The sequence below is a fragment of the Acinonyx jubatus genome, chromosome A3, assembly GCF_027475565.1.
Source record: "Acinonyx jubatus isolate Ajub_Pintada_27869175 chromosome A3, VMU_Ajub_asm_v1.0, whole genome shotgun sequence".
NCBI lineage: Eukaryota > Metazoa > Chordata > Mammalia > Carnivora > Felidae > Acinonyx > Acinonyx jubatus.
In genome coordinates this window covers 72,799,606-72,825,821 of record NC_069388.1, presented here as the reverse complement: position 1 = coordinate 72,825,821, position 26,216 = coordinate 72,799,606, and the positions used below count along the sequence as shown (strand labels likewise).

The following is a 26,216-nucleotide window of genomic DNA, read 5'->3' as shown; positions in this document are numbered from 1 at the left end:
AGAGAATTGTTTCATATGTAGCTATAAATTTGTTGTGTTCATGGGAGGAGGTAAATTTAAGATCTTTGTTACTATCTTGAACCTCCGCCCTATAAATTATCGTAATAAAATATTGACAAGATCTATTGGGAACAAGTAGATCTGTGGGAATATAAGGATGGTAAGAATAAGAATATACAGTAATTCATTATAAAGATAACAAAAGAACTATATGATCACATGCAGAAGAGGCAATTTATAAAATTTGCACAAGAGAGTTTAAAATATTAGGAAATGTCCGTAACTTAAGTGGTATCTATCAGAAATTAATAATTTGTATACAACACTGGAGACATTACCATTTAAGTAATGTTTTCAGGAAGAAAACAAGAATCACCACTATTACTATCATTAGTATTCTCAGGTCATAATCCACATAAGATTAAAAAGAGGTTGAGAAGAACAAACACATTTGCAGGGGATCTAAAAACCATTTGTTACAAAACAACTAGTTACAAATAATAAGGAAGCAGTAATCAGGTAAGTATGCCAAAACAAAAAGGTTATCTTCTCTAGAAGTCAAAAGCTTCCATGGTGTAAGCTCATTTCTATTCTCCCATTTCCCAAGCTTTGAAGAGCTATGTTAGCAGTTAAGTATGCCCTGTCCCCTCAGGTCCTGACCTGGGTTAAGTCTTCTGTTTCACAGGTATCCCAAGCCAACAAAATCTTAATTATCCAATCTTAACCTCCAGCCCCCTTGATCAAGGACCCTCAAAATCCAATCCCAAGTGTACTCCTCTGGCTCTTTGCTAGTACATGCTAGATGATTATTTCAATTCCTTCAGTGTGTAATCTCTTCCTCCCTTATCAGTCCCAGCAGTCCCTGGGCAGATGATGCTGAGATTTAACCCTAGCTACCACAGTCTCTCAGCTAGGAGAAAAAATGAGACCAACTATAGAAAGAGGTCTTTCTGTAAGCAGAGGGAATTGTTACTTCTTACTAGGATGTATGAGCCACTTCTGCAATTCCTGAGGGCCCAGAGGTGTCTGCAGAACAAACTTTTCAGGGGTACTCCCATTGTAGCTGTGACTCACACAGAGTCAGAACACTGAGGCTTTTCTTTCCAGGAAGCAGCTTTACTCATGTCAGCACAGGCTCAGCAGGCTAAGACCCAAAAGGCTGAGCCCCCAGCACAGTGGAGCTGGGCGGGGGCACCGAATTTGTACAATTTTTGCCCCCTTTGTCTCCCATATATGGTAATATACAGTCTGAATGGGCAGTCTATGTTACAGAGTTGTGAGGAATGTCACGCACGCACACATAGATTGACTTGTCTTGAGGTTTTCCCCACATTCCTTAAGAGGAGGGGCTCTACCGAACTCCCCCCCCCCCACCCCGCCTCTGATGCTCAGATACCCTATTTTGGGTCAAAGAGCATCATCTTGGTTTAGAGGTTTGTATTTCTGTAACATCTTCACATGCGGCCGTTTTCCTTTCAACCATTACCTCAATGAGGCTGGAGATAGACCGTATAACCAGGGGAGCTACACAAGCTCTCAAAATCAAGAGGATAATACCTATGAGGGTTTTGAATCCCCCGAGAGTTGAAAATAACCCCCCAGGGTCCCAACTTTAGCAATCTTTCTCATTCGATCTGTGATCTCCTCTAGACTTTTCCTTTATCACCTACCTGTAGGCTTAGGTTAAACTTTCCACAAATTCCTCCCTCAGAAGCAAGTAAGTAATCTAAGTCCAAGTGATTTTGATAGACAGCATTGTGCATTTTCAGTTTGCTGCTTGGCTAGTAAGTTAAGAGCTCTGGCAGTTTCATTGGTTACAATTTCTATAATTGCTTGTAGTCTGATTACACAGTTTAGCATAAATGGGAGTGTGGTAGCCCCAGGACCCATCCTGTGCCCAGGGCTGTAATATTGGATTATAACTCAGGAGGCCATTCATCATCTTTCCAATTGCCAATTTGTAGGGCACATCGTTTCCTTTGAGTCTCCCTGTCCCCATACATTTGGACTCCCAAATGTTCCCCTTTGGCAAGTGGGAGCAGGAAGATGGATGAATAGTTCCCAGCACACATGACCCTGACAAGACTAGGGCAAGTACTGTATAGGCTGTCCTTCCACCTGGGGCCTGCCATTTGATGGCTGTGTCAACATTGTCCCAGGCCTCTTGGAGATGAGAGAGGTTGGACAAGGGGTAGGGATCTGGCTCAAGGTGATGTGGGGACCCCACCATTGGGTTTTCCAGGTGGATGCGTTATAAAATCTTTGGCCTAGGCACGTTAACCTTCCAACAGAGATGGTAAACTTTCTTCCCCATCAAGCAAGGCAGTTTTTCTCAATAACAGGTTTTGAGGAGCCAAACCCTGATAATAGGACTTATTCTGTTCCATTATAAGGTTTCCGGGGATCTAATTCTCTAGCCTCCCATGGCCATTGACCCCCCAGGTTGATTCCCCTGCATACATAGCAAGAAGAGATCTTTAGAGTCTGGGCTAAAGTCTCTGCTAGGGCTAGAAACAAGTTAGTTCTTGCTGTGACTGAAATGGGAAGGGGGCTACTTCTTATTTCTTCATATAAGGAGTGGAAGACTTGATGGGACGTGGTTGGATGGGCAGTAGTGACTCTATTGAAATATAGCACAGTTCCCTGGGTGTCTGCCTCGCCCATGGATCCGGATGCCACTTCGGGTGCCCCATCACCACTTGGAATCTCCTGGGTTAATGATGGTAAAATTAACAGGGTTATAGGCCTTTGATTGACAACCTGATGTAGCAGCCCGTTCTGAAGGAGCACTGTTGTGCTTTCTTGTTTCCAAGTAGCCCATAAAACACACCTCCAGCTGGGTCATAAAAACTCAGGTGTATAGGCACATAAACTATTTTCCTCACACATATATTTGTCATTGAGTTGTTATTCCCACTCCCAATCTAAGTCTCCACATGGTATATCGAGTCGTTGGGCCCTTTGTGACATGTGCCTGCTTTTTTCGTATGACAGATGCCTCTGGGCCAATACCTATAACTGCACATACATCAAACAGCATTGACACCAGTCATTTGCAGTTAGTAATTTGTGTCCAGCTGACCAACCCACCCCCCTCCACCCCGCCTCGAGGGGGCCTTGGTAGGATTGGACTTCTAACCAATCTTCACTGGGAGAGTATTGTGGATCAAAGCAAGTGTATTGACTCTCCCACTGGCAGATAAAATAGGTGGTCTGCAGGTCCCCAGGACTTTTCCTTGGCATGTGAAGTGGGTATGGTATAGTAAGGTCCAAGTGATTCCCTGCCCTGACCTGGTTTTGTCAATACATGGGTCATATGATGAAGAATCTAGGTCTACAGAAGAAGTCCAGATTAGAAGCAACCAATACCAACGAAGCATCCTATCCACAAAGAGGTGAGTGCTAACAGAAACCTCTCACACTTCCAGCCAGCCAGGACAGCCTCTGCCAATCCTATGGTGAAAAGTAGAGCAAGAATCACAGAAACAGTGAGAAACAAGGGGTGGCAGTACATCACAGTAAGGAAACAGATAAAGAAAATAAGGAGTCTGTTCCACCAGACCGTCAATTCCTCAAGCTTCTGCCATGTGTAGATTAATCAGGTTCCAGAGTGACTAAAGCAGGGCTGCAGTTTCCCAGAGCCTCTGTCGTTGCAGACTGCTTCCTCTGTGTGGTCAGCTTGCACAGCGTTGAAGGATCAGGAATGCACTCTCAGTTTTGAGATGCCAGCTTCCCTCTGCTGTGGTGGGGGACCCACTTTGGCTACCTTTACTGCAGTAGGGAGTGGACAAAATGACAGTGAACAGGCCCCTCCAGAGGGGTTTTAGGGGTTGGACACTTCACTCCTTCATGCATACAGCATCTCCTGGTTTAAAGGGATGAGGGTCTGTGGTCAGATTAACAGGTAATCGCTCCCTAACCCAGTGGTGTAAGGTGGTCAGGGTAAAGCCAAGGGCCTGCATCTGTTGCCTCAGGGTCAGACTGCCTATCTCATTTAGATCCCCCTCTTATGCCCTTGATAATGTGGTAAGGGTGCCCATAAAGGATTTCATAAGGGGAGAACCCCATTTGCTTACTGGGGCTACACCTGATTCTTAACAAGCCGATTGGCAACACCTGATCCCAGTGTAGGTGGGTTCCTGACATAGTTTACTTAATTGCAGCTTCAGGGTTCAGTTCATTCATTCCACCTTCCCAGAGGTCTGGGGTCTGTATGCCGGTATGCCGTGTGTAACTTCCAGGTGATCTTTAACCCATTTGCCACCAGTCACACCACCTCCACCATGAACGCTGGCCCATTATCTGACCCCATAGTGATAGGGATCACAAATCGAGGAATAATTTCTTTTAGAAGTCGAGGGACTTCATGTGCCTTTTCTGTGCAAGTAGGGAAGGCTTCCACCCAGCCTGAGAAAGTGTACACAAAGACCAACAGATATTTACAACCTTGGACCTAGGGAAGTTCAGTGAAGTCTACCATCATATTTTCAAATGGGGCTCCCCCGACACTCTGCACAGGGGTCTTGGGTCCCTGACATGGGTTAATCCGGGCACACGTTCCACATTGCTTGCATACTGCTCAGGCTATGGAGAGTTGAAGGATGTAGAAATGTTGGCTGAACGTAGTCTCAAAAGCTGTATGGCCAATATGGGTTTCCTGATAGAACTGCTTGACAAAAGCTGGAGCCAGGGCCTCAGGAATTGCTATTCTGCCACCTTCAAATTTCCACCATCCACCTTGAAGGTAGCTTCCATTTTCAGTCTTAAACCAGGTACTCCCATGTTGTGAGTAATTAGGTTCCCATTCTACCAGTGGACTAGGGAACAGTGCAGCAGTTAAAGCCACTGATTCCATTGTTCCTTTGGAGGCCACAAGCTTTGCTTCTCAGTCTGCCTGGTTTCCCCATGCAGCCATGGTATCTCCCCTTTGATGTACCTGACAATACATGACTGCCACTCTTTCAGGGCCCCACACAGCATCTAAGAGTTCAAGGATTTCCTTACCATACTTTGTCTTTTCCTCCTGAGTTTATTAGACCCTTCTCTTTATATAAAGCCCCATGTATATGGAGGGTGGGGAAGGCATACTTAAGAGTCTGTGTATATATTAACACTTATCCCTGCCGCCAGTTGAAGGGCTCAGGTTAGCATGATGAGCTCTGCCTTCTGTGCCAAAGACCTCTTTGGCAGGGGTTTGGTCTCAATGATAGAATTCAGGGTTACCACGGAGTACCCTGCAAGGCATTCTCCCTCTTTCACAAAACTGCTACCATCAGTGAAATCCTCAGTGTCCTTGGGGTCCTTGAGGGACTGGTTCCTCAAGTCTGGTCAGCTGGAGAACACCTCATCCATGATTTCAATGCAGTCATGATCTGGTTGACCTGGCCCGACAGGCAGTAGGGTTGCAGGGTTCAGGGTCCATACTACTTCTAGGTGAATGCACAGGTTCTGACATAGCATTCCCCAAGATCTGATCATCCAGGTGTTGGTTAGCTAGTATTATCCCTTGTACTCCATTAATGTCAATACTGAATATGGCACTTGGACCATCAATTCTTTTCCCACAGTTAATTTGTCAGCAATGGAGACTAAGAAGGCCATGGCTGCAAGTGCCTATAAGCAGGGTGGTCAGCCTTGGGCAACAGAGTCAAGCTGCTTGGAGAGATATGCCACTGGGCAATGCCATGACCCCAACATCTGGGTTAGGACTCCCACCACGATGCCAGTATGTTCGTGAACATACAAGGACTTGGACATGTCTTGGAGCCCCAGACCAGGCACGTTGGTGAGGGCCCATTTGGTCCCTTCAAAGGCCCTTTGCTGTACTTGCTCCCATAACAGAGGTTCCCACTCTCCCCCTTTTGTGGCCTCATAAGGCTGAGAAGTTAGTTATCCAGATTCTACAGAAGCCTGCAGCCCCAAGAAACTCCTGAACCTGACGTCAGGTCCACGGGACCAGGATCAAACAAACGGTCTATTTTCTCTCTGGGCCGGGTTGGCACTGCCCCTGTGAGAGACGAAAGTCAGGGTACTTGACTTTCTTTTGACTGATTTGGGCCTTTTTCCTTGAGACCTTATCGCCAGTTTCCCATAGGATGGTAAGTTCCTTCCATGCAATCCTCCTGAGACCTTCCAGCTAGCAGTAAGTCATTTACGTACTGAAGCAAGACCGAGCCATGTTGATCTGCTGGGAAGGCTCTTAGGTCTGAGGCTAATGCAGTGCCGAAAATAGCTGGGGAGTTTTTGAACCCCTGGGGCAAGCTGGTCCAGGTTAACTCACCCTTGTCACCATTTTCAGGATTCTCCCACTAAAGGCAAAGATCAGTTGACTCTGGGGGGCCAGGCAGATGCAGAAGGCATCACTGAGGTCTAGGCATATGAAGAAGGCAGCTTCGGTGGGAATAAGACCCAAGAGAGTGTATGGGTTTCGGACAACTGGTTGCAGGGTGACAGCAGCCTGGTTTATTGCACACAGGTCTTGGACCAACCGATAGTCATCAGTGCCTGGCTTCTGGACTGGTAGGAGAGGCATGTTCCAACATGACTGACAAGGGTGGGAGGATCCCGTATTTTACAGGTCTCTCCAGGTGCTTCTGTATCCCCATCTGTGCCTTACAAGGGATGCAATACTGTTTTTGGCAGATGGGCCCTGCCCCTGGCTTTAGTTCTACAATTACTGGAGGCCAGTACTAGTGGGTTGTCCTCAGCTCACACCCCCGGTACTCTGAAGGGCAGCTCAGGTCTCTGTGGTAGCTCCTCCACGAGACTATAGAGATGCCATTCATCCCCTTGGGGAATCATGACAGTCATAATCTTTGCTTCCAGCTTTCGTAGGGTCAGAGCAGCTTGTCCATGGAAGTTGAAAGTTCTCTGGGCCTGCTACTTTCCCAACAGGTCCTGGCCCATTAAAGCCACAGGGAAGTTGGAGAGATAGAGGAATTCATGGATGACTTCATGGCTGCCTAAACTGCACCGCTGGGTCAGCAGGAAGGGACAACGTGTCCAATTGCCCATGGACCCCACAATGGTGGCTTGTCTCTGTGAGAGGGGGCCCACAGGTTGGGTCACCACTGAGTGTTCTGCCCCAGTATCTACTATGAAGTCGATGGATCAGTCCCCCACACTCATTTGGACCATAGGCTCTTGGGGGCCTAATAAAATAGAGCCCAGTCTGTCATAGTCCTACTCATAGTCTTCCATGGCATTTAGCCCCACAAATCATCTTCGGGGGCCCCATGAGGCAGTGATGCTGGTTGGTACTGGTCCTGGACCACATGGCCTTTTTCTTTCTGTTTGGGGCCTTGTTGAAAATTACCCAGCCACAGGGGACACTCATTTTTCCTCCTGATGACAGTGACCACATTGGTTCCATCCTAACTGTGGTCCTGGGCTAGATGATCCTCCCTGCCATTCCCCTTTTTGGCCCCTACCCTGTCCCTGCAGGGCAGGCGTCTTTCCAGGAGCATTCTGACCACTCCACCAAGGCAGCAACTAACAAGTCTGGCTTTTTCTGCACCTTCTGGCATTCTTGCCTCCGTGCCACCTGGTCACGATCAACAAACACCTTAGTTGCTACTTCCAGCAACTGACTGGCATTCATGCCGGCGAAATCCTCTAGCTTTTACAGTTGTGCTGATGTCCCTTGGGCCTGACCTATGAAAGTCGCATTGACCATCTGCTGGTTAACGGGCACCTCTGGATCAAAAGGGGTGTAGAAACGAAATGCCTCACATAGTCTCTCATGGCATTGGCTCCAGCTCTCCTCAGGTCCTTGGAGCACTTCTTATGTTTTATTCATATTTATGGCCCTTCTTCCTCATTCCTTCATGCCATTTAGAAGGGCTTCTTGATACGGTTCAGTCCTTGCAAGCCCTACATCTACACTTGAGTCATTTGGGTCCCATTGGGGGTTCTTCCCAGGGAAGTGAGCCGGAGCATAAGCCTGGGTGTCTAGTGCCCCAGCCAGGGCATTCTCCTCTAACCATTTTAGGGCTGCCTGAGTATTTTGGCGACACTCCTCCATGTTAAAGAGGGTCAGGAGGAGTTGGCAGCAGTGCTTCCAGGGAGATTTGTGGGTTTCAATTTTGGACTGCATTAGTTCAATCATAGCCTGGGGTTTCTCTGTATAGGAAGGAACACGGTGCTCCCAACTGAGGAGGTCCATGGTGGTAAAGGGTTGGTATACAAAAACATGTTGGCCTTCTCGGATCTGGCCTTCCTGATCATAATAGGTCCTTAGTTTCCCTCAGTGGCATCTGTAGGGCTCCCTGGTGTTGCTCCAGGGAAGGACTGTCTCCGCCGCCTGATCTTCTAGTTGCCTTCCAGGAGGGGTGTTATGGGGTTAGGAATGGTGGTCCGGGCAAGCCAGTCACATCCAGAGAGGCCAGTGGTACCAGAGGTGGCAAGGCCTCAGGACTAGGGGCAAGCTCAGTGGGGTTTCAGTAGCTGGGGTGGCTGGAGGCACAGGTGGCCGTGAGGGGTACAGTGGGGCATATGGTGGTGGGGTTCTCTCAGGCTCTCCCAACAGTATGGATTTTTCAGTTTTTGGCTGGCATTTGGAGGAAGCCATGACATGAGCTATCATAACTTTACAGATCTCTTCAATACAGACTTTTAGCCAGGGCGGCCAAGATAGGACCAGGTCTTACCAACAGTCAATGTAAGGAAATTGGTCAGAGTGGCCTGGATCCCCCACAACGACCCTGAACATTCAGCCAACTAGTTCCTTATCAAGTGAGCCCTCAGAGGGCCAGCCCACCCCAAACGATGGCCAATCAATTTCACAGAATGTCTGGAGCTTTCCAGGAGTTAATTTCACACCATAATCTATTGAATATCCCTTTTTGAAATTCCTCAACATACACTCTAGGGGAGTCGGTTTACTCTGCTTTCCACTCATTTCCTTCCCCTATCGGACAACTTTCATGCACGAGAGAGGAAAAGCGGGGAAGGGAGGGACTAATTTGTCCGTTTCCAGCCGCTCTCCTCTCGGAGATATTTCAGGTGCCTCTTGACACTGTTGGGTTCAGTATCAAACCCTGACCCAGATCAGACTCCCAAGTCTGATGCTGCCCTAAGCCATATGAGGTCACAACGGAACCATAGATCAGGGCCAAACACTAGCTTCAGCCCATTGGTCAGGTCAGAACCTTTCCACTCTCCGTCTCATTCACACACAGTCACACAGTGACTCCAACCCACTGCCCAGCAGCACCTGGGAGTTGTGGTTTCGTTCTTCATGGAGCTACTCAGGCAACTCTGGGAGGTGATCAGGCTCCCCTTCTGCCTCTCAGGGGCAGGTCTACCAAAATGAATGCTGGCTCTTACCAGTCTGATGGGCAGTGCTCCCTGAGGTGGTTCCTGGGCCTCACCAGGTTCCTTTGTGCATCCAGGACCCCCACCCCAGCACATATGGATCAAACAGTCCATTGGCACCAGGTGAGGTTGCCTCTCCTGGTTCATACCCCTGCAATAAGAGAGGTAAAACACCATTTCCACCTCCTGGACAAGAGGTACACCCCACGAGATGTAGTGGTGAATCACACACACAGAGAGTCTGGACACCGAGGCTTTTCTTTCCAGGAAGCAACTTTATTTGTGCCAGCACTGGCTCAGTGGGCTAAAACCCAAAAGCTGAGCCCTGAGTGCAGCGGGGCGGGGGGGGGGGGCTTTTCTTCAATTTTTGCTCCCGTGTCTCCCATATATAGTAGCATACAGTCTGAATGGGCAGTCTATATTACAAAGTTGTGAAGAATATTGCACATGCACACATAGCTAGGTTGCCTTCCCTTGTCTTGAGGTTTCCATCACATTCCTTAGGGAGGGGCTCTACCACACCATCCCATATTTCAAGCTTCAGGATTTCCCAACCAGGGTCCTAACTGCACAGCAGACCTCTCCCCCACTCCCCCCGCCCACGGGCTAAGCATTCAAATATCTTTAGAGCTCTGTAACTCTGTCAAATCCCATATCTGTTCTTACACTGAAGGAAATAAGGGCCTTTTTATGAAGCCCAAAGAGGCCTCCTGGCTCCCAAACTTAGCTTTAACTGTGTGTTAAGTGTCAACTCAATATCCCCCTGCAAGGCAGTAGTACAACTTAAGTGGCCAGCTCTGCTATCCTTGTAGGCATTGTTTTCCCCATATTTTTCAAACGCCTAAATCACTGTCTAGACAACAGCATTCCCCTCTTACGGGAAGTTTTCCTAGGTCACTACTGGTCAAATCATTAGTCAAGTGGCCACCTTGTGCCAAGGACTGAGTCAACTATTCTCCAAACCCCATCTTACTGCCTGATTTCTTACACCACTCCCTGTACCACATATGTCAGTTCCAGCCCTCAGAGACACAGATGCCAAGAAGGGATTAAACATGTAAGATAATGACTGGAGGAAACATCTGTGAAGAATAAAATAGACAGGAATTGACAGAGAGAGCCTACAGACCATAATACAAGTTTGACCTCTGTAAAAGAAGGAAGGGAAGGAAATACTGAGTGGAAAGAGCTTCAGATTATAGTGTAGTTCCAAGAAAGTCTCTTCCAGACTGCTAAGAAGTTCCCCAAGCCATAGTTGCCCACAGAGAAGTTCTACACTGGACAGTAAAGGACAAGTATAGTAGTACTCCTGCTGTGCTCAGTTACTGGCTAGGAGCAGCTCAAAGTTTTTACGGCCTCAGCTCAGATGCAATGGACCCAAAGCAGTGGCAGCTGGCTGTCAGTCAAGTATGTTCCCCAAAGTAGGTCCTCTTGAAGGAGATCTGAATAGTGCACTGATATGGCCACCATATCAATTAAATACCAAAACAAGTAATAAAAAACTATGGCAATTAAAACTGTCACACTACAGTTAGCCAACTAAAACAATGAAAACAATGTAGTGAGTTCAGACTCAAACCCAGATACAGAGGCATCTGGGTGGCTCAGTCGGCTGAGTGTCTGACTTTGGCTCAGGTCATGATCTCACAGTTCATGAGTTTGAACCCTGCGTGGGGCTCTGCACTGACAGTGTGGAACCTGCTTGGGATTCTCTCTCTCTCCTTTCTCTCTGTCCCTCCCCCACTCATGCTTTCTCTCTCTCTCAAAATAATAAAATTTTTTACAAATTTAAAATCCAGATATATTTATGTATATGTGACTGTAAACTTAGTAAAGAGTATGATTAAAATAGCACTTCAAATTATTTAATCTATAAATGATATTGACAAGTGGCTCTCCATTTGGAGGAAAAATTTTAAATTAGCATCCTACTTCACATATACAAAAAATCCAAGTGGAATACAGAATTAAACATGAAATATGTTAGAATACCTTTGTCAAAAATGGAAAATTAGCCACATACAGTTAAATAAAAAAAGTTTTTAAGTATAGAGTCCAAAGGGCAAACATAACAAAAGAGACAATAGCAGATAAGATATTTTAACAAATGTCATTTGCATGGCAAGCAAATGGTAGGAACAGTAGTGGACCTTAGGAGAACAGAGGAAGTTACAACCTAATTTACCACAGAGATGATCAGAGAAGAAGAGAATTAATTATCTCCACAACAAATCAGAAAGGATCAGGGCTGAGAATTTGAGGACAGGGTCAAACTATATAGAAAGGGTTCCCTTCCCAACCTCACATAACCAAAGGACTACCATCTCCCTCTACACACACTCATACCCATATAAGCCCTTTGAACACTGTTGCCACCACCACCTCAGGAGACTGAGATTTATTTTCTGAATTAGGAGAGTCTTTTGACTTGGAGACACTAGTCACATTAGTGGGCCACTGTGAAAGCAGGGTTAAAAGGAGTAATTAAATGAAAGCCTGAATACCAAACAGATGGACCTCTTGCCACCTTCCTCTGCCTCTATTCTGTCAGGGTATGAGGGAACACCTGGAGAAACGACAATCACCCAGAGAAAAGGCTCCTAAGAATATTTGGTAAATGGTATGGGAAGAGCTATGATTGAAAAAATCACCCCAGGGAAAATCACACAGTCCATAGCCTTGCTCTTGAGAGTAAAGAGCCAGGATTTGGTAGAGGCTAAACCATGAAGAGCTTTGTATGCCACCCTACAGAACTTTATCCTACAAGGAATCAGAAACTGTTAAAAAATGTAAAAAATATATCAGATTTGTTTCACAACTTTCAGTAGTGTGTCAAAAACTGACTACTTAGAAATTAGACATACCAATCTGTAGCTTTCAAAGATGTAATTTAATCTCAGTTGATTTGATAGGGGAGTTATTAAATTACCTTCTAGGGAGCATGTCAAATTGAGTAGTAAACTTCTAAGGAAACTTCAATCTTTGAACAGTTATTGAGTTCATGCTATATTCCACACCGTCCACTAGGCACTACAGATAAAATGGTAAGAAAAAAACATAGATCCCTGAACTCAAAGAAATTTGTCATCTAGATGAAGAGACAATTATTAATCAGAAATCATACAAATAAAGCTACACATATGACAAATGCTACAATGGAAGGGTGCATGGTCCTGTGAATATGTAATAAGAAAATAAAACGGATACTCTGGTTGTCTTCCCACATCTGTTTTACCCATTATCACATGGTATATCCACGGGATTTGGGTGGGATTAAACCCATCCCCAGGCCCCAGGATGGGCCTTGATTTGCCTCCACCAATCAGTGCTTGACATTCCCTAGACTTCAAATCTCTAGGTTCAAGGGTAGACATGTGACCTATATTAGTCTAATTACAATGCAACTGGGAATATGTGAGGAAACTCTCTTTTGCTGTGAATGAAGAACTGTGGAAACTTGGGAGCTCTTGGCCACTGTCTTAAGATACAAAAGATCTTAAGCCTTAGATGAATTTGACAAAGCAGAATATAGAATTCAGAGGGAGAAGGAAAACAAGTTCTCACTGTTCATGTTGAACCAATCGAGTCTATCTGAGGTTTCCCTTTATCTCCAGACTTCCCATTCATGAGCCAATAAATTCTCTTATCATTTAAACTACTCTGAATTGGGTTTTTTGGTGTCTGTAACATTCCAAGAGGATATTATCTAGTCAGGGGAGTCAGAGGCTCCTCTATGAAAGTGGCAACTAGCAGCATCTGAAGGATAAAGCAAGAGTTGTCATGAGATGACTGTAGGGAACAAAGTTCAGACAAAAAAGTGTCAATTTTAACTTGGATCAAGTATGGGCGTCTGGTGGCTCAATCAGTTATGAGTCTGATTGTTGATTTCATGTCAGGTTATATGATCTCACAGTTAGTGGGATGCCATGCTGACAGCACAGAGCCTGCTTTGGATTCTTTCTCTCTCTCTCCCTCAAAACAAATTAGCTTAGTTCAAGTAAAATGGGTTGAAAAATGTCCAGTGGCATTATTAACATAGATATCTTCAGTTAGTTTATAAAGAACTTTATGATGAAGGCAAGGCAGGAGGATGGAAGGGATAGAAATCAGAATAGGTTCAATTGAGGAATAAGTGAGAGGTGAAGAAATGAAGGGAATATAAACAACTTCAACACTTTGGCTGTAAAGGGGAAAAGAAATAGGAATGTGGCTGAAAAGGATATAAGTTATTAGTTTGATGGTTTATTTAAATGGCAAAGACTTAATCATCTTAAAGAAAAAAAATGAGTGAATATAGCAAACTCTTGTTTATTAAAACATTTAACAGAATGGGAAGGGTGAAAACAGAAAGCCTCACATTTCAAGGACATGAGTCAATCAAACGACAACCTAATTGTATATATTAACAACATAATTTTTTAAACCTTCAAGAATGAAAAAATGTAATGTGCCTCCCAAGGACAATGGCAATGATGGTAGATGATTTGGGTGATCACAGCTGGACGAAAGGGTGCAATACTACTGGCATCAGATGGGTGAAAATAAGGGATGCTGCAAAACACCTTGTAATGCACAGAACAACCTCTCACAACAAAGAATTATCTAGCCCAAAATGTTAGTGCCAATGCTGAAAATCCCTGCTCTAGGAATTTAACTTCAAATATATTTTGAACACATGAAATAATTTCTGTAAATCACTTATTGTTAAAGGGTGGAAACTACTGGAAATGACACATACATAGAAGACGGTTTAAACTGGGGTACATCTATCTGTACAACAATATGTATAGTATTACAAAATTTGGTTTAAAGACACTGGTTTCCTTATTATCCCTCTCACTCAGCATGCTACAGCCACAAGGCTTTGTACTTTGCTGTCCGGCTCCCTCATGCTCTCTTCCCTTGAGGAAATGCATGGCTGACTACCTCCCTCAGAGGCCCTCCTCAATAAACACCATTTTCCTTCCCAAGCTCACTGACCTTTTGCTACTCTTATTTTTTTGTACTCATATTTATCAGTATCTGGCATATATTTGTTCATTGTCTTCCTACACTAGAATGTAAGCTCCGTGACAAGAGGGACTTCTATTTATTCACTGTATGGAACAGTGTCCTAGCACATAGTATATGATCAACAAATACTAGGAACGATTGAGTAAATACAGGAAATAACTATTATTTCGCCGTTTTATCCAGAGTTAGTAGGGCCATTAACCTTGACACATATAGTATTAAAGAGACTTCTTCATAGTTGTCATTCCTTTAACTTATATATTACTTACAGAGAAGTTCTTTTAGGCCAGTAACATATAATGACTTTGTTCCTCCTGTCCTCTCAGCCTTGAACACCTTCCCAAGCCAAAATGCAAATTCCCATTCAGGGATCCTCTAACATCTGGTTCAAAACGTCTGTGAAGCTTTCTTTGACCCATGACAGAAATATTATTTCCTCTGGGCTCAAAATGCATTTTGTCCACATCAATCACAGCAATTAACGGGTCCTATTAGTACATATAACTACTTAATTCAAGTATATTTTCTGAGGTCTCCTTCAGATTAAAAAAAAAAAATCCTATGTATTCAGATTTTGCAATTAGAATTTATTTTGTATCAGGCGTCTGTTCTTCCTAAGACTTCTCACGTTTTTAGTGCACCTCCGAAGGGTGTCTACGTAGATCTTGTCAAAAGCACAGGTAAGTACTGACAACTCCCAAGATGCGCCAAAGGGGCTACGTGTGCAATTTGTCTGTTTTTCACTTTTCAGACTAATGGGTTAGAAAGAACTAAAGACAGAACAAGCTGAGAAAGGCTTTAAAAACGAATAAAAGGATTCCATCGAGAACGAACGTGAACCGAAATAAACGACTGCCCAGCAAATGGCTGGTATCCACCCGGCAATGTTTGACAATCAATGTGAATGCCGAGAGAATTCACCTTCCGCTTATTCAGCGCAGAAGACCTCCCGATAGATAACCCAAGAAATGCCCGTAAGAAAAACTCAAAAATATCAAAACAATTATTTTAGATGTGTTAGGAACGTAGGTCCGCGCCACTTCCCTCAACTTCTCTGAAGATTTCTTTTCCAAGCTTAGAAACACGGAAAGGCCACTGTATGTTCGTGAGGGGGAAAGGATGCTTTTCAATGGCCAGCTACCAAAAGCCTAACAGTGAAACGCTTTGGCGGGAAATAGGAATTTGTCAACACACTCCGTACCACGCACGTTATAATTGCCTGGAGAGCCACAGAACACTTCCTGAGGAGATGCTTAACTTTAACAGATTCCATAATAAGTTTTGGTGGGTTTCGGGTCTCCTTAAAGAGACCACTGTTCCTACATGTTCACAGAAATTTAAACTGTTTTTCTCCCATAGGCTGACAGGGTTAGCTTCCAATTAAGAGTGCGAGCACATTTCCTTCCCTCTTGCTTAGGGTTAGTCCCGCCCGAGGATGCGTACCTCCCAAGTTTGCTCTACTTTTTCCTCAGAGCTGGGTCCCACGGCTCGTCACACCCTCAGGGTAGCCCGCAACTACTTCAAGAAAAACCCAAAACTCGGCTCTCGCCGCTAGCTCAGAAAGCAGTCTCGCGGCACTAAAGGGGACAGAGAACTCGCGAGAGCCGACCACCCGGCCGAGATCCCGCGCCATCAGGCAAGGCCGAGAGAAGAGGAAGTTGCACGTAGACCCTCCCACTTCGGTCCAGTAAACCGCCTCGCGAGAACACCGAGCGCTGCGGGCTCGGAAGAGCGTGCGGAAAGCAGAAGTGCAGCGTGTTGGACTCGTCGGCCGCCGTAGCCCCTGCTAGGACAGCCCGTGCGAGTCTGCTGGAGGAGGAAGAGAAAGGCTTAGAGAATCGGGTTACAAGATGGCGGATCTGTAGTAGTTACCGCGGCGGCGGCGGCGGCGGGAGAGCGAGCGAGCTCTGGGGGGCAAAGGGAGGGAGGGTGGGTGTGTGCGGGGGTGAAGTGAGAGGTTACCGGGTCTCCGGGCGGAGAGGTCTCGGTGACTCTTGTTGCCCCTTCCCGCGGCTGAACCTTGGGAGCCATGGTGAACACGGGCCTCTCTGGAGCCGCCGCCGCCGCTGCCGCCTCCGCCGCAACCGTCTCTCAAGAGTGAGGGGCGCGGACGACGTGAGCGAGGAGGCAGCGGCTGGAGCGGTGGGGACAGCAGCCACCATGTCGGATACGCGGCGGCGAGTGAAGGTCTATACCCTCAACGAAGACCGTCAATGGGACGACCGAGGCACCGGGCACGTCTCCTCTACTTACGTAGAGGAGCTCAAGGGGATGTCGCTGCTGGTTCGGGCTGAGTCCGACGGTAAGGTTATTGGAACATAGAATAGGGGACAGTCAGTGCCTCCGGTTTGGGCAAAGCCCTGGTGTTTAGGCCCTGGGCCGGGTACTGTTACTGCCACATCTTGGGACAGCGCATTGGTTTTGTGCCTGCACTTCTGTACGGTAAAAACAAACTACTTTGTCCGGATTTACCCTCAGTCAGACGCTGATGCTGTTCCCCCGCCTCCTATCCCTATTAAGGATTTGACCCCTTCCTCTCCAGTCTCGCCTCCTTTGAAAAGGGGCGAGTGAGAAGAGAGGAAGTAATGAGAAGACAGAGTAGTTATTTACTCGCCCTAGGGAGCTGACGACACCCCCCCCCACACTTAATTTTTGCTTTCTTACCCAATTACTTGTCTATTTCAAAAGTCTTAGTAAAACTTTACTTTCTCAGTGTTGTTGTTGTTTTTAACCCATTTTACTAACGAATCCCGTTCGCCCCAGTCGACAGGTGCTAGGGAAAACCAAAAGGCACCTTTCCCTGCAGTTATTGCAGACTGTTGCCACGATACATGCACGCACAAGTATATCTATGTCGGGGATCCCTCCAGGCTGCCTTTGTAGAGGTTGCCATGAAAAAGTGGATACTTTACAACCTAAACAAGTTAGGACACCAGAGCAGATTGTAAACGTTTATCCGTTGATTTTTTTTTGTAGGAGTCATGTGAAGTATTTTTAAATTATAAAATGTAGAGTCGTAATTAAAACCATTCTCGTTGTAATCTGAACGCCTCGGTTTGACCAGCTGTGTCCAGATAGTAGAAAAATAACAATCTTAGATTTATTGTATTTTGAACTCTCGCACTTTCCCTATTATTTTAAATAGTTGTGGACGTTTATTTCTACATGAATTGTCCTTCCTTTTGTTAAGGAGAAAAGGATAAATGCAGTTCTGTAATTTATGTACTAACTACCTAGATTCCTGTTGTCCTTTGTAATTTGTTTTATTTGTTAAAATGGAAAAGCAATAAAATAACTTTGTTAAAAAGAGTTTGGCTTCAAGTAGTCATTTAGATCTTAAAATTTTCATTTCAATAAAACTTGAATGGACATCCAGCCTCCTTACATTTTGGGTCTGAATGTTGATCCTAAGAGAATTTTTTTCCTTTAAGGGCATATGGGGATAAGATGGTGTGTTCTAAATTAAATATGAAGCCCAGATCTGGAGAGAAAAATGTGAATCATAATACATTTGATTACTTCACATTTCTAGATAAGGGAAGAGAACAGAAGTTTTGGTTTTTTTTTTTAATTTATATTCTGATACTTTAATCAGGTTTTATAAATTGAAACTTATAAATATTATTTTTTATCTTTCAGGATCACTACTCTTGGAATCAAAGATAAATCCAAACACTGCATATCAAAAACAACAGGCAAGTAGTTTATCTTTAATTTGAAAGACTTCATCTGTGATCAAGAAAGTATTAATATTACAAAGATGGGAAAATTTTCCTGATAAGATAAAACATGTTTGGTAAACAGAATTACACACTGTATTTCCCTGGTAGGTCAAAAGTTTGACACAAAAGTGAAAGTTTTTGTACTGGCAGTAATTTATTACCTTCATTGAGCCAGTGTTAGTTTATGTTAGAATATAGTGTATTCATTAGTCTTATTTAACTACAATGCCAGGTATCTTTTATACCCTGTACACTAAGCCTTTTTATTCTCAATCACATTTAAAGAAAATGGCATATAAGAAAATTCAAAGGGACACTCTTTAAAGCGAGGAAAACCTGTTTGTGGTGTGAAATTTGATTGTTTGACTCCAGCAAAAGTAGAGTTTTTGAAGTAGAAGCATTTAAATCCTGTTCTTTAATTCTATATTTTTAATATAAGCAGTATACTTATATACTTATAAAGTGTGATACTTTATAGAAGTGTACATTGCCAGTCATGTAACGTTTTCTATTAATATTTATTGTTTTATTGGGAAGAGAAAAACCTGTGTTTTTTTTTAGTGTGCCCAGGTATTTAATCTGGAATTGGCAGCAGTGCTTGAACCTTTTCTTTTGTGAATATTTGCATTTTTATTATTATATATTTCAAAACTGAAAAGTACAGAAAATATAATGTGTGTCCGTATAACCACCAGATTTAAAGTGTTAACATAATACCATATTTGTTTCAAATCTTTGTAATGTTCAACATTGTGGATAGAGTTAAAGTCCCCTTTGTACCCCCATCTCATTCTATCCATTCTCCTTCCTAACTGTAGGTAACCACTGTTCTGAAATTGATGTATTATTTCTGTACATGCTTATATACCTTTTCTGCATATGTATGTACTCATAAATAATATGTAGTCTTTTATGTGTTTTTAAACTTTATATAGTTGATCTCATACTCTTACATGTACTCTGGATTTTCATTTTTCATTCAGCAGTTAATTTGAAGATTTGTTGATATTAACAATGCAGATCTAGTTTTTCGGGTTGTTTTTTTTTTTTTTTTAACTGTGTAGTATTCTATATTAGACATTTAGATTATTTCTAGGTGGGTGTGGGTGTGGTGTGGTGTGGTGTGTAAAATGAATGTGGCAGAGAGTTTTCTAGGAAAAGATAAGTTACTTTAGGATTATATTCACACCATCAATACCTACTTTCTTCAAGGTCAGTGAAAATTTGGAAGCCCAGAAATAAATACTTCACAGTTGGAGGAGTGACAACATGTCTGTTGCACAGCTCGTTATTAGTAAAAATCTTACTGTTAAACTGTTGTTTTGCATGTGCAATATATTCTTAACCACTTCTTTGAAATACTTAATTTTTCAATATTAATGTTTTTTTCTTATTGCTTAGAAAATATTATGTGTCTTTGTGATGGAGAACCAAACATTTGTCCTGTATTGAACACTTGAAAATGTTTCCTACAACTTGGATACTTAAGTAAATTTAATTTCTAAGTCAGCCAAGCAGATGATTGTCTTTGCACTGAATTTTACCAGATAGTTACCTTTTTTGTTTTGTACTTTTTTTTTTTTTTTTTTTTTTTTTTGCTGCTTTGCTTGTGGGCAAAGAAATTCCAGTTTGTAATCTTTTTCCCTCCTGTCTGTATGAATATAAAATATTCAGGAACTATGTTTTTAATGTGACTCCCTACAAATTAATTATAATGTGGATTCTTTTCAGATTGTGTATAAGATTCTTTAACTGTTGTTGCTGTTGAAAAGATCACATGTGATAGTGGTTTGTGTATAAAATAGTCCTCCAACATTAGTCCAGAAATACATGATGGTTCATTAGAAACTTTAAAACATATCTTTCTTTGTAATATTACTCTCCTAGAAAGCTAAAGTATTGGAGAAAAAAGTACTTATTTTAAAAAATTCATGCTGTTGGGAAAGTAATTCATCACGTTTAAATATATAACGTTAGGATTTTTAAGAACCTTTTTCTAAGTGAATTACTTTTACTAAAGAACATTAAAGTATAAGAGAACACTGGCACTGACAGTACTATGGAAAAGCTCTGTATCTAAAATTGAAAAATGTGTAAATAGGGTCATTTGTTTTATTTTCTTTATTTTTGTTTAAATTGAATACACTTTTCTAATAGAATCAATGAGCAATTTAGGGATTGTTTTAAACTTAGTTTGTTGTACATAACGGTTTTTCATTTTTTCACCAAAACATTGTTCATTTTGTACTTTTTGCCAGATTATACAAATTGAGATTTCCAAACACATAGATGTTTTTCTGTGTTCATTAGAATTTTATTTTTTAATGTCATCATTTAAGTTATTCAATAAATTGGCCCAGAAAAGTATTCATTTCCAAAATTTATATGAAATATATTGATCGGTAGTGGGTTTTTAATTTTAAAAAGACTAGAGTGAATGACATGCTCATAGTTTATAGGACGTATTGCTACAGAATGCATTGGATAAATTCAAAGAAAATTATTTAACATTCTTTTTTTAACATTACACAGTTCTAAAATGAGCCAGGTTCTGATTTATGGGCTCAAAATAAGTTAGAATGAGTTGAGTTGAATGTGAAATGACCCCATATCAATAGGTCATCATTGATTCACAACACGTTCTTGATTACTGTAGGCAGTAGAACATGAAATAAAGTGCCAGATGATACATATGAAAACTTTAAGTTATTTAGAATCAGCCCTACTGATGTTGACTAAATCAAAAGCAGAGTCATAGGGATGTGTACCCTTTTATATGTAATACCATTGGGTGTTAATTGGGTTTAGGAAAGAAGTGTAAGGAAGTCCCCATGGGTTTTTTGGGAGACAAGATAATAGATGAAACATTTACCTTATGATAATAAAACAACTGATAAATGGTTTTAATCTAGTCCTTATTGAAAGCATTCCACAGATAAGGCAGTTAAGGCCCAGAAAGGTCAAGTTTCTTGACTGAGATTATACAGCATGTATGTGCCAACACAAAATTTATAAAAACAATTTATTCCACAGACTCGGGCAGTAGAAAATTAAAGAAGGAAGATTTGAGCTAGAATCATGAAGAAAAATTTCACTCTCCCTGGTCCTGTCTGCTGAAGGAAATGGTACACCTGACACAAAAGTTATTGAGCCTCTTTGCAGCAGAGGTTTCTTATTTTTACATTTGTTTAGCTAAACAAACAGGAGCTATTATAGATTCTTGAGGAGGGGGTTTAACATGATGAAAGTGATACCGTGTTTGGGGAGCAAGTGTGGCAGTGTCGTGGATAATGAATTGGGGGTGGAAAGGGAAACAGCTTTGGAGTAGCAAGACTATTTACTATAATTCAGATGCAGAAAAAATTAAAGTCTGTTGCAGTATAGTAAATGGAATTAGAAAGAAGAAAAAGAGCTCTAGTATATTTCCAAGAAAGTGCTGGAAGATTTGGTGAATGATTAAATATGGAAGAGAAGGAATCAAGGGTCACTAGAAGTGTTTAGAATCTTGGGGCCAGGAAAATGATGGTTCTCTCCAGGAACTGAGAAGTTGAGAAGAAAGGTTTACATTAATGATTTGGTTATTGGCTTGTTTATTTAAAAAAAAAAGAAAAACAACTATTTTGGGTAGATAATACAGTCACATTGTTAAAAATTCAGAAAGTATTTGGTGAAGTCTCTCCCACCCTGGACTCCATCCATATGCTTTCCGTTGCTAGAGGCCACCAGTGTTACCAGTTTCTTGCATATCTTCCTAGAGGTCTTATGCGTGTGTGAATGAGTAGGCATGCAATCACATATATATTTTCCCTTTTACTGGCATAATTGGTAGCATACTATATACTGTTTTATACCTTCTCTTCCCCCGACTTAGGCTTTGAAATGATAAGATAATTGTAAATGTCTTAAAATGAACAACTGAACTAGAGACAGTAAGAGTTGGTATGAAAGATTCTAATTTGAGAATCATTGCTACTTTTAGCTGTAAGAGGGGACCTCTTTCAAGGGAGTAGATAGAAATCAAGAAAAGTGGGGCACCTGGGTGGCGCAGTCGGTTAAGCGTCCGACTTCAGCCAGGTCACGATCTCGCGGTCCGTGAGTTCAAGCCCCGCGTCAGGCTCTGGGCTGATGGCTCGGAGCCTGGAGCCTGTTTCCGATTCTGTGTCTCCCTCTCTCTCTGCCCCTCCCCCGTTCATGCTCTGTCTCTCTCTGTCCCAAAAAATAAATAAAAAACGTTGAAAAAAAAATTAAAAAAAAAAAAAAGAAATCAAGAAAAGAATAAAGCATAAGACCGAGCCTTGTTGAATTGTCCACATTTATTCATTCATCCAATAATACTTGGTTGAGTGGTGCTTATGCCTTTGTAACTAACTGGTTTAGATTTTTAAAGTGCATTTGAAAGTTTTTGAAAATTTTCAGCAGAGCAGTGACATGATCCAAACTAAAGCAAAAATGTGTGGAATTGAAGAGGTGCAATAACTGGTAGAGTAGCTGAGAGATTACAATATAATTCAAGCAAGAGATAATGTTGAATCAGGTTAGGGTAATGTCAGTGGAGATAGAAAGAGGTGGATGGGTTTGAGATACATATTGAAGATAGAATTGACAGGGTATGCTGCTGGGTTAGGTGTTTGGTAATTAGGAAGAAGGTCTAGTTAAGAGGAAGAATACGCAATTGGAAGAGTAGAAAATCAGAAAAATGTGTTGTCTTGAAACCAAGGGAGAATAGAATTTTGGTAACAAAAGGAGGGTCAGTGAATGGCTGTTCATATCCTGCAAGTGAAAGATGGAGACTATTTCTAGGTTGTAGTTAGAAGAACATCTGTGCTAAAGGTAGAGGTGATAGGTCCCTGGGTGGCTCAGTTGGTTAAGCATCCAGCTTCGGCTCAGGTCATGATCTCAGTTAGTGGGTTTGAACCCCACATCAGGCTCTGTGCTGACAGTTCCTAAGAGCCTGGAGCCTGCTTCAGACCCTGTATCTCCCTCTCTTTCTGCCCTTTCACTCACACTCTCTTTCTCTCTCTCTCAAAAATAAGCATTAAAAATTTTTTTTAAAGTTAGAGGTGAGGGGTGCCTGGGTGACTCAGTTAAGCATCCAACTTTGGCTCAGGTCATGATCTCACGGTCCGTGAGTTTGAGCCCCGCATTGGACTCTGTGCTGACAGCTCAGCTCCTGGCGCCTGCTTCAGATTCTGTGTCCTCCTCTCTCTGCCGCACCCCTGCTTGAACTGTGTCTCTTTCAAAAATGAAAAAACATTAAAAAAAGGTTTTTTTAAATGTAGAGGTGAAAACTGTCACAATGTATCTCTTAGTTGGCAGAATAAACCAATAAAATTAGGGATTTGGGGTTTTACCTGAGAGGCACTGTGGGGAATAGACTAACGTAAGGAGTATAGTATATAATGTAAGGGATATTTCTATAATATTGAATGCTGAGTTAAGATAATAGCATGAATGTGTAATGAATAGAGCCCACTCTGGCTATAGATCAGGAGCACAAGTGGAGGACATGAATTATTATGTTGGAAAGATTGGGCAGTCATGAGTACAGGTATATTCTAGGTGGTGGTTTGGAATGAGACTAAGGAATCCTTGGAAATCAGATGGTGAGGGATTTTATATAGAGGTTCGGACAGGTAACCTACATAAATATAATGCTGCAGGGCAAAAGGTTGGGAAGCAAGTTGTTAAGAACTTTGTGTTCTTTTAGAATTGTTCACATTTTTTATGGGGCATAGTATCAAGGACATGAATACTTTTAAGGTATCTATTTCATTATTATAATTTTGAGCAGATTTTCTCTGAATCTTATCTTTTAAATGGAGGTACTACCTACATCATGTAATAGTTGTGAATTAATGTATAAAAAATGCTTTAGCATAGTACCTCACACATAAGCTCAATGAAAGACCTATAGTCATAAAAATCTCATCATAATCCTCTTTTCCAATGAGGAAAGAAGAATCAAAGGGGTTAAGTACTTTGCTGAAAGTCACAGAAGTAGCGGACAGTGAAACTGTGAGTGATGCCCAGGTCCTGATTCTAGTCTGGGGTTATTCCCATTATATCCAAATATATCACAGATTTTAGGAAGATTTTAGTACTGTTTTTTAGCAGCGTCATCATGTGTACCGTGGACTATATGTTATATATACAATAGTATAGTTTAAAAATCCATCTCAGAACAAGTTAGGGTCAACTACTGTTAGGAACTACTAGAGAGCTAGATGTTATGTTGCACTATATGTCTGGGTAATCTCACTCATTTTCAGACTTCTAAATTGATTTTAAATTTGCAAATTGAATTCTCCAAATCTGGTATTTCTATTCTCCTTTTTCTTAAAAAATACCATTCCTTTTGAAAAACTTCAGCTCTGTGTATATTGAATTTTGTCATAGCTGTTGGGGCAAAGATAGGGTTAGTCTGACAAGCAATAGGATCTCAAATATTTCATGAGCAGAGTTTATTCATGTTAATGTACTGGGGAGGAAAACAAACCAATAATCCATTGGTTTGTTAGACTGTTTTAAATGTGTCACAAATGCCTTTGTGAATATAATGTAAAAACTGATAACCCTTTCCCTAGAAAAGATATGTTAAGCACCAAGTTTTAGATAGAATTCTAAAGTGTCATTTAGGCCTTGGATTATTAAGAAATTTTGACTTAAACAATATTCACCTCAAGAATGTGTTTTTAATATTTAAGATTGAAAATGAGCATTTCTCATAAAACAACATTGTGAAAATCTGATTCAGTAAATGCTAAATTGTCAAGCTTTTCTAGCTCATGTCTTATTTCCATCTTGGCTTAGACATAATCACCTTTCTTATTTTTTTAAAGGACCAAACCAAGTATAACTGACTTTTTCTGTTCTCCCTGCAGGCTCATTTTAAATCTGATTTCCATAGGGACATAGTGGTGACTAAATGTTTCGTTGGTAGAGGAAAACTCTAAGCTTCTCTTGGTTTAAACAGGCATTAATAATGTCCCAAAGATATGTGTGCTACACACAAATGAGCAAAACCTAGAACACAAAGAGCACAGCGGTTGAAAACAGACGTTATTACAAAAATTGAACATGACTTTTTGGATGTGGGAGACTTTTTGGATATGTGGAAAACTCTGCCATTTAACACGTTGTATTTTATTTTAACTAGTCTCGTGCCAGCCTTGTGCTCTCTCACCTAAGAGCTTTTACTATGATACTCAAAACAAGCAGTTCTAAGAAGTACTTCTTACGGTTATTTTTTGACTGAGATAGTAGGGTTCTGGGAGGGGAAGAAGGAAGGATGGGATTTGCTACTCACTTTGAGTAGATTTCATACTAGAAGGTTTCAAGCTAGAAGGTTCCTGCTGTGATAGCAGTTTCCTATCCTCTGTGAGCCAACCAGAGAACGCTTAGGCGCTTAGGTGATGTTTTCATATTTGACTTATCAAAAGAATAACCTGAGGCCCTTCTTAAAAATAAGGATTCTTGGGGCGCCTGGGTGGCGCAGTCGGTTAAGCGTCCGACTTCAGCCAGGTCACGATCTCGCGGTCCGTGAGTTCGAGCCCCGCGTCAGGCTCTGGGCTGATGGCTCAGAGCCTGGAGCCTGTTTCCAATTCTGTGTCTCCCTCTCTCCCTGCCCCTCCCCCGTTCATGCTCTGTCTCTCTCTGTCCCAAAAATAAATAAACGTTGAAAAAAAAAAATAAGGATTCTTGGGATTCACCCAGACCTGTTCCCGAGGGAGAAGCATGGGAGTCTGAATTTTTAACCATCTCTCAATGTCAGTCCTCTTTACACTGAAAAAGGATTCTGAATATAAATCCCATTTAGTTTCTGGGTTTTGCCTGGCTTGGGGAAGAAACAAACAAGAAAACGATGGTGAAGAAGGGGACTCAATTAATTACCTTAAATCAGACTTCATTGCTTACCTAGACTTTCTTTCAGAAGATAGATTGAAACCAAATTGGAAAGGGCCTTAGATACCTGGATAAAGGATTTTGGATTTTATCCTGTTGTACTAGTGATCTCCAAAATGAATGTACATTATAAAGTGTGGAAATTTAAGAAGAAACCTGCTTATATATTTTAATCAAAAAAAGAAACTAAGTTTTGCTAATATTTGATAAGTGGTCAGAAGTAAAAAATATATGTAGAGATACCTTTTAAGGGTAACACTTCCA

At 42.1% G+C, this 26,216-nt stretch overlaps 1 protein-coding gene across 4 annotated transcripts in view; it reads left to right on the top strand.

The window, feature by feature from the left end:
- The first annotated feature begins 16,039 nt into the window (after positions 1-16,039).
- PPP4R3B (protein phosphatase 4 regulatory subunit 3B) overlaps positions 16,040-26,216 on the top strand; it is a 63,435-nt gene continuing 53,258 nt past the window's right edge. For 3 of the 4 annotated variants that reach the window (XM_027072421.2, XM_027072420.2, XM_015074211.3), the window contains exons 1-2: positions 16,040-16,630; positions 17,968-18,023. In XM_027072421.2, coding sequence (XP_026928222.1) covers positions 16,489-16,630; positions 17,968-18,023 — 198 coding nt within the window. In that variant the 5' untranslated portion in view covers positions 16,040-16,488. The remainder of the gene's footprint in view (positions 16,631-17,967; positions 18,024-26,216) is intronic. The other variant, XM_015074210.3, reaches the window with a different exon arrangement.